Raw genomic sequence first — 15,303 nt, forward strand, 5'->3', positions numbered from 1 at the left:
TTTATACGTATTATAACATGCTGGTGTCTACGTAATAGTGGAACGTAATACGCAAATTTTTGCGCGGGTTGTCGATCGTTGATGCTCTCGAAACGCGCAAGCGAACTTTCGAAGTTAATAAATGAACGCCTTCTTTCTTTCTTTTTTTTTCTTTTTTATTATTTTATCTTCTTTTTCTTCTTCTTCTTCTTCTCGTCTAAGGAAATTTGTTGCGTCGTGTAGCATCGTAAGGCACATTTTCGACGCGTCCCGAGTCTCCACTTCGATTCGACGTTCTCGTTCATCAATATACATTTTAAGAGTATAGTTTTTATAATAGTTGATGGTAAAAGATAGAGAGTAAGTTTTTTTTCTTATTTCTGGACGCGACTCGAGAGAAATTAACAACCATCGACTCGCGTCTCTGTCTCTTCTTCATGCGCATCATCGCATTTTTTTTTTCTTTGTTCTTCTTTTTTTTACCTTCCCCCTCCTTTTCGAAAGAACGAATTTCTATACGCTCCTTTACCCTTTTTTTTTTTCTTATTTTTTTTGTTCGCGTTACCGCGTCGTGCGAAGAGAAGACCAATGTCACGTGACATTTACTATCAACGATAGTAAAAAAACCATGGTACAATTATACACACATTTATATATCACCTTTTTTTTTATATTTTCACCCTTATCTCTTTTCCAACCATTCTCCACCACCTCCTCCTCCTACTCCTCGATTCTTATTATTTACGCAGTAATTGCACCTTCCTTTCTGTGTAATAAATGTATGACAATTGCATATGTGTATATTTGTATATGTGTGTGTATATATATATATATGCACGCCTACGTATACGTATGTGTAGATTTGAATCTCGACACCACGAAGGATAAAAAGAAATTATCCACCGTTATTCGATTATTTCATAAACGTTTCTCTGATGTTTTTTGTTTCTGTCTTTTGTTTTCTTCTTTCTGTTTTATCTGATCTCTGATTATAAAAGTGTCCACCACTCTGGTCAATGATATTATTATTTTAATCTTAGTTTTCTTTTCTCTTTTGTAAATAATTATTTTAAACTTACTTGATTAGATTTTGCGAAAAATGTTAATACATTATTATTATTATTATTATTCCGCGATAAATGCATCTTTTTTTACTCGGACATTTTGGGTGTTGTGTTTTCGTTTGTTTTTGACGTGCATAAGATGATGCTTCATTCATTCTTTCTTCTTTTATTTTCTCTTACTTCGTTGTGTTTCTTCTTTATCTTGCTTGCTTTATATCTTTCTTTCTAGATGAATTCATTAATTCATTCATTGTCAGATATGTGGACATTACCAATGATTTTCGCGACAAGTCGACGCACTTGAACTATTCTTCTATCTCTTTCTTTCTTTCTTTCTTTCTTTAATTCTCTCTTTCCGTCTATGTATTAGCGCTGGGAAACAACGTTAGGTATTGCAATAAATATGATCTTAGCAAAAGCCCGACGATGTTCTTCCTTCATTAAAACCTGGCTCGAATGTATACAGCTGAGGCATCATGCTCCCCGTAACCGACACGTTTTGCATGCTTGTAAACTTCATTCGCCGCTGCAGCCAATGGCAAAGGTTGTTCTAATTGATCACTCATTTCTAACGACAGTCTAAGATCTTTCTGCATGTGTTGGAGCGGTAATTGCGTTGGGAAACCACCTTCGATAATAGCTGAAATATCAACGATAATCAAATGTTAATCATTTATTTATATATAATTAATTACAAATGTTATTCAATATATATTTTTTTAGAAACTCTTACCTTTTCCTTTATCGATAATTGCTGGACAAGCTAAAGAGGTCAATTCTAAAACTTCAAGAACATCCTTCTGTTGAAGCCCAGCTCGATCAGCGAGTGCCATACTTTCGGCAAGACCCGCCAATGTCACGCCAGCCATCAATTGTAACACGAGATTCATCTTGGAAGCGTTGCCAACTACGCCAAGGTAGAAACTGTTTTTACCCATTGCCTCGAAACACGATTGGCAATCGTCAAACAGCGTACGATTTCCAGCCGCAAGAATGACCAATGTTCCTTCTTGAGCTTGAGTCTTGCTACCTTGGACTTGTGCTTCAAGGTAACGACCACCCTTCCCGTTAATCGCCTCGGCGATGTCCTGCGACGTTTCCGCGTCTATTCCTGTCATTTCTACGTAACCCTTGTCAGAAGATATCTCCATCAATACTCCGCAGTTACCAAATACCATCTGAAAGATTAAACTTCGGTTAGTTTGTTGATACGTTTGCCCCCCATCTATTTGCTGGCTGACTGGCATTTTACTACTTCAAAGATCTATTTCTTTGACCATTTGCCTACTTTTTTTTTATTTGATTTGATTTGATTTTTAATACATACGTGCTTAGCTGCTTGCGGATCAGCCACGCAAGAAAATGTGATGTCGGCTGCCAGTACGACGTCCGAAGGTGTTAATCCCTGCTCTGCACCAGCCTTTACAAAATCCGCACACTAAAATAAATAAACAAAGTGTCAATTAATAATTTCATACGCGAAATAATGCGATTTGAAAATATGGGAAGTTTTAAGTTCATCCATTTTCATTACTTTTTAAGTGGAAATATTTAAAAAAAAAAATATAAATGAATGATTAATCCTTCGGCAAAAGATCATTAACAGGAAATGATGTAAAATTTTTAAATATTTCATGCCCCGAGTATTTGGATTCAAATAATCCAGAACTAACCGGTCTTCTCGAAAAGCATCATGGCGTCATCTGTGTAACAGTGAAAGGGTTGAAAGTAACAACTACAGTTTGAAACACCGAGAGATGGCGCCACAACTAGGAACGATTCGTCTCGGTTCGTTCTCGTCGTGGCGTCAACTTCCGGATGGCTACGAAGCGATGAAAACGGTCATGGCGAGTTGGCCACATCGACAAACGACGCCATTACGAGGGACGCTGTTGAAACGCGTTTCTCTTTTAATCGCGCTTAGAAAACGTTCTAATGTGACTTTGCAGTAGATGTTTTACCAATGAATTCACGTTGGAAAAGATTTCAATCGATGATTTCGTATAAATATAAATACACACACACACACACACATATTTATTTAGTTCTCTTTTTAAGAAGAGAGAGAGAGTGTGTGTGTGTGTGTGGGAGAGACAGAGAGAGAGAAAGAGAAATAGAATGAGAGATAATATAAAAGGAAAGGCAGAACACGATGCGCAGTTCTCGCGTAGAATTCTCTGGAAGTTTCACAACGCATGCATCGGAGACCGTCATAGGACAAAGATGGCCGCGTTACTCGTCGACGCGACGCGAACCGAGGCCGTTTCGAATTTCTCGAACGGGATACCCTCGACAACTCGTTTTGAGACGTTTATTCTTGCTTGTTATTTCGTTTCCTTCGCAACAAATTAAAAACAACAGGAAAAAAAATAGAAACAAAAAATATCATTTTCGTCAAAATGTTTTTGTCGTGTCGCTACTACTACTATTATTATTATCATTATTAATTATTCTGCCAAAACAACTTTTTCAGTCCGCATTTTTTGTTTTCTTTTTTCGTACAAAAAAAATGCTATCTGGGACGAGGCCGACTGGTCGCTGCTGCTGCTGCTGCTATTGTCGCTATTTCTTAGCTGCTGATATTTGCCAGCCCGGAAGGACGCTTCCTTTCCGAGAAAAAGAAGTTTCTTAATGAAACGTGGTTTACTTGGTGGCCGATTATCGGTCGGCTACCGCAATTTCTTGGGTGTCATGTTGAAGTGAACGTATTTATACGTTCGTTAGTTCGTTCGTACCCGTAGAGGTACGTACGTTTGTCGCATGTCCACCGCCCTCTTTTACTCTTCCCCTTTCTCCCTTTCCCATCGACCCTTCTTCTTTTTCCTCCACCACGTCGAATCCCTCCTCCTCCTCCTCTCCTCTTTTCCTCCCGTTCACAATATATTATACGCGACGACGCATGTTTACGCTCTCGTCGGAGAGGTCGAGAGCACATTATTACAAACGTGTTATATATTTGTATATCGTGAAAATGAATTTCGTTTCTTTTAGGTTTACTGTTACCAACAGAACTTCCGTAAAAATAAATTTCAACGAAATGAAAATTCATGGGCGTCAGCGAAATGCTGAATTTATCATGAAATCGATGCTTTCGTAAGAGAATATTGTGGAAATATATACGAGAATGAGAATGAGAGAGAGAGAGAGAGAAAAAACTTGTAGTATGTCTGTGGTGTTCGGTCACTCGGCCAGAACCGAAGCATTACAACAAACCGACACACGCCTGTCGCCATCTTTAATGGCTGATACAGAAAGACCACTTTTCTCCCTCCTCCTTCTCTTCCCCTCCTCCTCGTTCTTCTTTTTCTTCCTCGAAATAACCTAACCATGATTTTTTTAAAATACACACACATTCCTCCTCGATCTCGTTCGTTTCCTTTTACGCATACATGCACGGATGTTTGTAAACGAAGAAGAGGAATCCACCCAAGAAAGATATGCGAGTGATTCTAATACACGGCAGACCGAGTCCTTGAAATTCTTTACGTGAGCTCGGTGCGATCATGAAAATAACAAAACAGCGGATATCTCGCTGACAAATGACTTTTCCTGATTTCTAGAAGCCACGTTAAATGCAACGAACTAATCAATTCTTATTCAAACGATAATATCCCGTCTCTATATTCTTCTTTTAACAATGTTTGAACAAACAATACGTCGACCTATTGAGAGGAAGTTACGTTGAGTTTCCCTTAGTTGTTTTACCGGAAGCCACAGATGCGGCGTGGTTATTCCACGTTGAATAAACTTGGATGGTTCGTTCGTTCGTACGGTAGTTTCCTAAACGTATAAAGCGAATCGTTGTTAGTGTACCGTTGCAAAGAGATATGGCCGCCATCATGTGTTACATCACAATTTCGAACAGTAGGAAATTCAGACATTTTTTTTTTCTTCAAACTCTTCGCGTACGTGACTGTCGTTAAGGTAGCGCTTAAGCTTTTTTTTTTATTATTCTTTCTCTCTTTTTTTTTATCTCTACTTCTGAGTTGTTTTTTTTTTTTAATCTGAAAAAGCAATAACATCTTCGTCACGGTCGACTTATCGTTCGAAATGATTATCCTCGTCTCTTCTCTCTCTTTCTCACGTGGCATATGTTCTAACACATATTTTGATAAAAAATAAAAAGAGGAATGGCTGATAATCAACGATTAACCAATACGATGATAAGAAAAAGAAAAAATACAAGAGGAGAGAGACAGAGAAGGAGAATTCGAATGAGAATTTTGTGTTGTATTATCTTTCTTCTCTTCCCTTCTCTCATTTCTACTCCCTCCCCACCCCTACCACTTCTTTTTCGTGACGTACGCGAAACCAGCAGCACGAGACGATGACGACGACGACAACCATTCGTCATTTGAACGGCCTCGTTCGTTCGTTGTTGGTTGTGTTTTGTTGCCACGTTCACCCGCAATTTTCTAGAGCGTTCGCATTCGTCCCGGAAGTGACGAATCCCGATTATCTGTTGTTATTTCTTTACTTTTCAAATTTGGCGGTTAATTCGAATTGTCGGAGGAATCGATGAAAACTATAATTAGAAAGGATACTTTTGATTAATAATTGAAATAACATCATCAACGATTTAATGAATTACGAGATGGAATTTTGGTTTAAATCAGTTTGAAAATATTCGTCGAACGATCATAAACGAGTTTTCGTCAAAATTGAAAGATGGTGTCGCTTATCATTCGTTTATCTATCGCTATGATATAAAATGTTATCGCTGTTACGTTGCTATTATTGTCCCGAGAAACAGTACACTCTATTCTAAAAATTAATTATACGCTTAACTAGTTTCTAACACTTTCTTTGAGAATAATAATAATCATTATATCATCGTTGTAACAAATTTTCATTGCTAAAGCATCAAATTTTATCTACTTTAATCACGAATTAACAAATACGAATATTTTATTTTATCGTCAAACGTGAATAATTTGAAAAATTCACATTCAAATTTAACAAAAACAAAAAAGAAAGAGTGATTACTCTAATCATCACGATTTATTATTATTATTATTAAATAATTTATTATGGAATGTGTAATAATTCGATTGAGTACTACGTCATAGAAGATTCACGTATGAATCCCTGATTTGATTTCTAATTTGCGCGGGAATAATTTTCATAAATACATAGGCTACATTTTAACCGAGATGTATCATGACGAACAAACACACACCTATACAATACAAATTTACCAACAGATGTATGTATATCTGTACACTTTTAGCTTACAACAAGTTTGCGATAGGTCGATGGTGGTGGTGGTGGTTAGCACACGATCGATAATTCCCAATCAAATTGCCAACTCGAATCACGTTCGTAATCATTGACGCCGTATCCTTTTATTCGACGTTTAGTCGAAGGATTCAATCAAATTCTAACGCTAATATTGATAAATGATTATAGTATTTTAAGGATGAACTTTGGAAACGTAAGAAATGTTCATTTAAGTTCGTAAACAAGGATAATCAATTTTGTGCAAGGTGGGTGGGTGGGTGGCCCACTAACAAAGTACGAAATACCAACGAACAATCTAAAATATCGATAGTGTGACATAGAAGGATGATACTTTATTACAATCGCTGTTTCGTGAACCGATAAATTGATTTTAACGATCGAAAAGAAACCTACACGATTAATTAACATATGCAGCAATACGATATACTTGGAACTTTCATTTTTCCACTTCACTCACTCCCCTCTCTCTTAAAACCTTCGTCGCGTTACCTACAAATAATTGTTTAAACTCAAAATAAATTTTCAATTCGATTAATTAGATAATTTTTCTAAAAAAAACCAAAAAAAAAACATGAGATCTCTTAAAACCTTCGTCGCGTTACCTACAAATAATTGTTTTAACTCAAAATAAATTTTCAATTCGATTAATTAGATAATTTTTCTAAAAAAAACCCAAAAAATCAAATATAAGATCCTTCCTTATTCATTTTCCGTACGATTTTACACGTGCAAAAAAGATATATTTGTTTCCTTATCATTTAACATCCAATTAATCTCCAATCGTAATTGTTTAAACTCAAAATAAACTTTCAATTCGATTAATTAGATAATTTTTCTAAAAAAACCCAAAAAATCAAACATAAGATCCTTCATCATTTATTTCCCGTACGATTTTACACGTGCAAAAAAGGATATATTTGTTTTCTTATAATTTAACATCCAATTAATCTCCAATCCTAATTATTTAAACTCAAAATAAATTTTCAATTCGATTAATTAGATAATTTTTCTAAAAAACCCCCCCAAAAAACACATAAGATCCTTCGTTATTTATTTCCCGTACGATTTTACACGCGCAAAAAAGATATATTTGTTTCCTTATCATTTAACATCCAATTAATCTCCAATCCTAATTGTTTAAACTCAAATAAAATTTCAATTCGATTAATTAGGTAATTTTTCTAAAAAAACCAAAAAAATAAAAAAACATGAGATCTCTTAAAACCTTCGTCGCATTACCTACAAATAATTGTTTTAACTCAAAATAAATTTTCAATTCGATTAATTAGATAATTTTTCTAAAAAAACCCCCAAAAAAACACATAAAATCCTTCATCATTTATTTTCGGTACGATTTTACACGCGCAAAGAAGATATATTCGTTTCCTTATCATTTTAACATCCGATAAATCTCAAATCCTAAAAATATCTAACATTCATTGTAAGTAAACACGCGAGAGACCCGGATTTCATTAGAAAATCAACCCATTCCAGAAAGATCGTCCGTCTTTCGATTATCTTCGATGAAAAAAAAATCAACAGGACGACGATCCGTGAAAAATATTTCCAATCCAAGAGGCGAACCACCGATTTCACGCAATGCGACGAGGGATGACCTTGAACCGGAGAGAGGAAATAGAGATACATATTGGAGGAAGAAGAGAAGGATGAAAAATTTCGAAGGTCTTGGTAAAGAGAAAGAGAAAGAGAGGGGTTCTTGCATGGTCTGCTGCTTGGCACCGATTGCTCGATGCAACTACAAAGTGTTCTCTCTCTCTCTTTCTCTCTCCTACTCTCTCCTACTCTCTCTTTACATGATTGCAAATACGTTTTCTACACGCAAAGCTGGATAATGTAATACTTTGAGTAAATACCAGAGCAGTTAGATTGCAAAGAGAGATTTTACTCCTCCTGCTTCTTGGTAATTTTGTTTAAGCGTAGGTGGATCAAGAAGGAAGAGGAAAAGGAATTGAAGAAGAAGAGGAAGAAGGGGGGTGAGTGGGGGAGGAGTGGGAGGGACAGGGGGAGGATTAAAAGCGTTTCAATGGTTAAAAGGGTATCCAGTCTCATCCTCTTCTTCTTCTTCTTTTTTTTTTTCTATTTCCACTTCCTCTTCCACACTTCCTCTTCCTCTTCCTCCTCATTCATCTTCTTCTTTTCGATTAAACGCAGCAAACAAGGTCCGGACGCGACGATGCGAATGAATGACGAGAAGAAGTAGAAGAAGAAGAAGAAGAAGTGCATAGAAAAGAAGCCACCACAGCAACACTTTCACGCTCGATTGCTTTCTTTGCTTCAACATTTCCTCCTCCTCCTCCTCCTTCAGCCCTTCTTTCTCTTCCTCTTCCTACTCTACCCTACCACCATTTTTTCTTCCTAAGAAGAAAGAAGGATAACTATAACTCATAAAACTAGTGTGTGTACTTATGTACGCACGTAAAAAGTTACACTTCTTTGGCGTATCAAAACGAACATAACCTCCATAACCTCAAAAATAACTTCAACAAAATAACTTCAAAAAATAAAGAAAAATAATAATAATATATATAAGAAAGAATAAAAAAAATATAAAAATATGACCTGTGATGTGAAAAATATGAAAAATGTGACCCGCTTGAGAAAAAAAAAGAAGAAGAAGAGACAACTTCATGCCGTAAATTTGAAATTGTTTTGGCGCGCATCGTAAATACCGACAAACTTCATGGTGTCGATTTTTCGTGTCGCTCGGAACAAAATCACTCCTATCACATTTTCCCAAACGCGCCGAAAGAAGTATAACTTCAAAAAAAAAGAAAAAAAACATATAAATAAGAACCTCGTCAAACGATACTAAATTCTCGAACGAACGATCGGAAAATCGATCTAACAAGTATATAACAAGTATATAACCAACAAAGCGTTAACTGTGCAATCGTAATACGATCTGACTTTTCACGTTGCTTGTAAAAATGATGAGGAAAAAAAAGAAAATCAGAAAAAAAGTAAAAACTATTTATATGCATACAAAGAGAGAGAGAGAGAAGAAGAGGAGGAGGAATTTTCCCACGTATAAAAAGGATTTCACATAAAAGTAGTGGAATTTCAGAAGTGTGGGAGGTGAGTATTATTGGTACGAAAAATACAAGTTTACCTTTTTTAGTTGAAATGCACCACACCTACTGGGATATGAAAAAGGAAGTCTTACCCTGTACGATCAATCTCTCTCTCTCTCTCTCTCTTTCTTTATCTATCTATCTTTCATTCACTCACACACTCACTCACTCACTATATATACCTAACCTAACTAACAACCTAGCTTCCTATCTACACTCTACCCACCTTCGTTTCTGCGAATGGTGCAAAATTCAAAGGGAAACACGTTCCCCTCTCCTCCCCCTCTCCCACCCCCCTCAATGCTTAGTCATGATATGCTGCTAGCACGAGTTTCAATCAGGTTATCCGTGAAAGATTCATTATACTAATGATTATAAAATCAGTCTATAACTAATCCAATGTATTGTTTAAATAAATGTTTATAAAATCAGTCTACAACTAATCCAATGAATTGTTTAAATAAATGATTATAAAATCAGTCTATAAATAATCCAATGTATTGTTTAAATAAATGATTATAAAATCAGTCTATAATTAATCCAATGAATTGTTTAAATAAATGATTATAAAATCAGTCCATAACTAATCCAATGTATTGTTTAAATAAATGATTATAAAATCAGAGTATACCTAATATAATGAATTGTTTAAATAAATGATTATAAAATCAGTCTATAACCAATCCAATGAATTGTTTAAATAATATTCAATTAAAAACGAACTTTATACGCATCTAATAATAATTAGACTGATAGTAGTAGTAGTAGTAGTTAAATATAAATCGAGTGGATACGAGTCATAAAAAAAAAAAGAAATAAAAAAATAAAAAATAAGACAAGAAAAAATACTTTTGATTTACTCGAATGAACTTATTTTGACGATAAATGATTTCTTTTTTTTTCCCTCTCTCTCGACCGATTGTTAAACCCAAAGGGAATAAAAAAAAAGCTCGAAAGTAAGAAAGATAGGCGTTAAAGTTTTACAATAAGTAGAAGAAAAAAAAAAATGCTCGAAGAGGCTAACTAATGTCGAGTGTGGTGGTGGTAAGTGAAGAAAAATAAAAATAAATAAAAAAAAAAGGAAAAAAAAAAATTCGTACACGTGGGTGGTGGGCGAAGTACCAAGTAGAGAAGTGAGTAGTTAGCAAGTTAGTGATAGGAAAAAGAGGGGGTGGGGAGGGGTGGGGTGGGGGAGGAGAAGGAGGCCCTGAACACACTGACGAGTATATCGACCTCTCGTGTCGTGTGTAACTTTTGCTTACGGTGAACGCACGCTAAAGCATATAGTTAATTTTGATAGCAAAGGAAGGCTCTTAAGAACATTCTCTCTTCGTGCAACCTTATACACCAGAAACTACAGATACTTACGCTAGATAAGAACACACACACACACACACATACACACATATGTACACGTAGATACTGAGTTAAGAACGCGAATATATCTGTCTGTCTGTCTGTGTGTGTGTGTGTGTGTGTGTCTGTTGTGTGTGTGTGTCTGTCTGTCTGTCCTGTGTGTGTGTGTCTGTCTGTCTGTGTGTGTGTGTGTGTGTGTGTAAAACTTCTTGAGAAAAGAAACTTGCTGGTTGAGAAGGTTCGCGAAAGCGTGGGAGGATCATGAACGAGACTTGGATTATGTTTGTATGGGGAATAAGAGGGGGAGGGGAGGGAGATAAAGAATACAAAAAAATATCTGACCTCATTTCGGGAAAAAGATTTTAGATATTTTTTTTTGGTTTCCTTTTAGAAATACGTCACAAACTTCAACAATTTTCTTTCGGAGAGGAATTTTTTTTTACTACTCTCAATTTATTATTTACATTTTTATTCTTTTTTTTTTTCTCTTTCTATCTCTCGGTTATTCTCTCTCGTGCGTGAATTAAAATATTAATATTTCTTTTTTTTTGTACAAAGTTAAATGAAATAATTCAACTGTGTGAATAAATGATACGACGACCACCATTGTGAACCGATGAATTCAATTGAAAAAAGGTTCAAAATTGAATCGAGGAAAATCAATGTTTTGATATAAAAGATTCGATGATACATTCGTGTGTTTTAAATTTAGAATATTTGAATCTTTTTTTTCGTATCAGGCTTCAATACTTTTTCATCCAATCGTGCAGATTTTTCCTATAATTTCACGTAATTGAAATAAATCGTATAAAAAGATTGATTTTTCAATCTAAAACGGGATCGGTAGATGAAAATACACGTGAAACTTTTCCTTGAGTTTTCTTAGAAGGGTTTAATTATCGATTCTTATTACTTGTATACCGTGTATAATCCTAATGAACCCTTTACAACTGCATAGAATTGAAAACAAAAAATGTTAATCGAATGTTATAACAATCGACAGGAATGAGAAACAAACAACATTAACAAATAGATAAAATAAATTAAATTTTCTAATAAATAAATAAAATAAATATATATAATAAATAATAAAAATAAATTAAATTCTCTAATAAACCTTTACAATTGCATAGAATTGAAAACAAAAAATGTTAATCGAATGTTATAACAATCGACAGGAATAAGAAAACAAAAGTATATAACAAATAGATAAAATAAATTAAATTTTCTAATAAATAAATAAATAAATATATATAATAATAATAAAAATAAATTAAATTCTCTAATAAACCCTTTACAACTGCATAGAATTGAAAACAAAATGAAACAAAATTAATCGAATGTTATAACAATCGACACGAATAAAAAAACAAAAGTATATAACAAATAGATCAAATTTAAAATAAATTAAATTTTATTTTTAATTAAATAAATAATTAAATTAAAATAAAATTTTAAAATAAATTAAAATAATTGTTTAATTTAAAAAATTTTAAATAAATTTATTTAAATTAAATTTAAAATAAATTAAAAATAATTTTTCAATTAAATAATTGTTTAATTTAATAAACGATTATTATATAATAAATAATAAAACTAAATTAAATTCTCTAATAAACCTTTACAACTGCATAGAATTGAAAACAACAAATATTAATCGAATGTTATAACAATCGACACGAATGAGAAAACAAAAGTATATAACAAATAGATAAAATAAATTAAATTTTGTTCTAATTAAATAAATAATTAAATTAAAATAAAATTTTAAAATAAATTAAAAATAATTGTTTAATTTAAAAAATTTTAAATAAATTTATTTAAAATTAAATTTAAAATAAAAATAATTTTTCAATTAAATCATTGTTTAATTTAATAAACGAGATAGAAGAAGAAGAACAAATAATCCACTTTTGGATTACTCAATGAGAATAAATGAAAAAGATGGGTAGAAAAACTGGCTCGAATTTTCGTCGAATGTGTCCGAGCATTAAATCTTCGTTTAATTTTTATTGCGACTTTGGCAAAATCTCTTTCTCTCTCTCTTGAGAGAGAGAGAGAAAATGAACATTAGTAAAACATCAGTGGGTAGAAAAATAAGGAGGTGAAGGATGAGGAAGCTAGGAAAGAGGGTTGCACATATGTTCATCGGTGTGTTGGTTCGAAGTAATTAACATGGCTCACGGATAATACTTGTTTCAAGGTCTGTGACTACTTTGCGTGTATGAGCTAATGAACGAAAGATCGATCGATTCTACCTACGTGCACATCATTAGAAAAACCTATCCTTTCTTTTCTACACACACACACATACATACATACATACATACATAAAACACACGTATACACATTTGACTCTTCTCATAAAACTTGCTCGCGTACGTAACACGCATGCTTTCCCCACTGTTTTGGTCTTCTTTTTAAACGTAACACACCATCGTCGTTATATGAATACGTGCAACGGATAAATGGTCGAACACACGACACCGACAATTCTTCTTTTCATTCATTCAACGCGACACAACGACCACAACGATCGATATAAAAAAAACTACTACTACTACTACTACTGCGAAGTGTATAATACATTTTTTACTTTCAACATATTATTTTCAAACGTCAAGATATAATTGATGTGAATCGGAAATATTTTTTTTTTACGATTAGAAAAAATAAAATGGAAGAAAATTGTGCTTTTTTTAGGTTAAACGAATAAACGAGACTCTCACTCGACGGTTGACGTAATCATCGAATATTTATTATATATTAATATATATTTTTCGTTGTCACGTAAAAATACAAGGAAAGAAAGAAAAGTAAAAAAAATTAAAAAAATTACACCGTTAAATCTTATCTTTATTCCTTTTCAGCGAAGGGTAAAAAGGGAGGGGGAAAAATCCTTGAAAACTACGAAGCTCGTACTATCAAAGAAAATATCCAATCTATATAAGTATACCTCGGGAACTTTTATAAGAACTATTATTTTTCTTGGATGTTAAATTAAATTTGATGAAAAAGAAAATATAAGAAGGCACGATATAAAAAAAAAAAAAATTATGAGATAAGAAAACGAATGAGAGAAAGAAAAAATATATTAATTGTAGTACTTTTTTCTAATCCACTTTAATTAAAAAGATTAAAATAATATTCTAAGAAGAAAATAGGAAAAGATATCTATCGAATATACGAATTTCGATGAAGGAGGGGGGCGGGGGGTCGTTCAAATTTCAAGCTGTCCGTATTCCTTCGAGAGAAAAACAATGAAAAAGAAAAAAACTATCGACAATGTAACACAGCGACGTTACGTGTGCCCAAATAGGAACGAGGAGAAAATATTTGCGTTATTTCGCGCAGAGTCTAGGAAGATTCATAGTACGAAATTCCTCGGGGTCGCTTAGGAGTACTCAACCCCTGTTACGGCAACTTCCCCCACCCTTTCCATCATTTCTATTCCCCCTCTTCGACACTTTTACCCCCACTCTTCGTCCAGTTCACTCTTTTCGCGTCTCGCTTTCGATCTAAAAAGTATGAAGGACCTTTAGAAAATGACAGAGGAACGAACAGAAGAAGGAGAAGAAAAATAAGAAGCCAAAGATGAAGAAGAAGAAGAAGAAGAAGAGGAAGAGGATGTGAAGAAGAAAACGGGATGACGACGAGGAAAGTCGAGCTCGTCCCGTTGCGCTTTGCTCGGCGCTTATAAATAAAGAGCCAGTTGCCAACAGTGTTGCCAGTTTAGTCGACTATTGATCCATCCAACTAGTCGGTCACAACCAGGCAAGTTCCCTCGACAAGACCTGGCAACGTTGCTTTGTTCCCAGCTGATCGTTCCTTCTACACTCGACTCGACCAGACTTCTTGCTCGCTCGCTCGCTTGCTCTGACCTCCCCTCTTCTTTTCCCTTTTCTTTGCTTTCCACACGATGAAACCCTTCTTATTCGTGTACTTGTATATTCCCATATACATTTAAACAACATAATGATACACATATAAAACATAAATATAGGTTTGGGTATATTTTTGAGTTTATTCGATTTGCATTTTTGATTTTATTCTTTTCGGTAGATCATTTTTATAAATTATTTTATAAATTTACTTTCTCGTATATTTCTTTCTCTTTTTCTTTGCTTTTAGCTCAAACCCCACCCCCACACCTTGTACTTCTAACCTCTCTTTTTCTTGATATATTCCTTTGTGCCATTCGAGAGTCTTTCTCTGTCGCCCCTGGGCAAGAACGATACTCTCTTTCGAATATCACTCATTCACTCTCTCTTTCTACTTGTTTTTTCATAATGTTAGCAGACGGAACCCTTTTTCGTTGTTCTCGATCCGTCTCTTACGTAACCAAAAGAAGAAAATTATGCTCGCGATACGCGGCGTTCCACTTTCTCGTGTTCCCACTTGAAAGAACGGCTCGAACGTTTTGTTCCCTCGCGAGAAATACAAATTTTAATACTCTTCTTTTTTTTTGAAAGCTCCTTCTTAAAAGAAGTGGAAATCTTGAAAGTGCAAAAAGGTGAAAACTATTTTCTTTTTTTTGATTATTTTTAACGTTTCTTCATTTTATCGACGAA

At 34.2% G+C, this 15,303-nt stretch overlaps 1 protein-coding gene and 1 long non-coding RNA gene across 2 annotated transcripts in view; one reads left to right on the plus strand and one right to left on the minus strand.

Moving 5' to 3' along the window:
• Window positions 1-15,303, minus strand: part of LOC122513512 (putative oxidoreductase GLYR1 homolog) — a 38,176-nt gene continuing 22,873 nt past the window's right edge. Inside the window, exons 8-10 of the mRNA XM_043629911.1 lie at window positions 2,371-2,481; window positions 1,777-2,221; window positions 1-1,683 (exon numbers count right to left, since the gene is read on the minus strand). Coding sequence (XP_043485846.1) covers window positions 1,484-1,683; window positions 1,777-2,221; window positions 2,371-2,481 — 756 coding nt within the window. The 3' untranslated portion in view covers window positions 1-1,483. The remainder of the gene's footprint in view (window positions 1,684-1,776; window positions 2,222-2,370; window positions 2,482-15,303) is intronic.
• Window positions 3,599-4,165, plus strand: LOC122513516. Its single transcript, XR_006302774.1, has 2 exons — window positions 3,599-3,786; window positions 4,035-4,165. It is a non-coding gene; the product is annotated as an uncharacterized LOC122513516 (long non-coding RNA).

The sequence above is a fragment of the Polistes fuscatus genome, unplaced genomic scaffold (genome assembly GCF_010416935.1).
Source record: "Polistes fuscatus isolate 324 unplaced genomic scaffold, CU_Pfus_HIC Scaffold12, whole genome shotgun sequence".
Taxonomy (NCBI): Eukaryota; Metazoa; Arthropoda; class Insecta; order Hymenoptera; family Vespidae; genus Polistes; species Polistes fuscatus.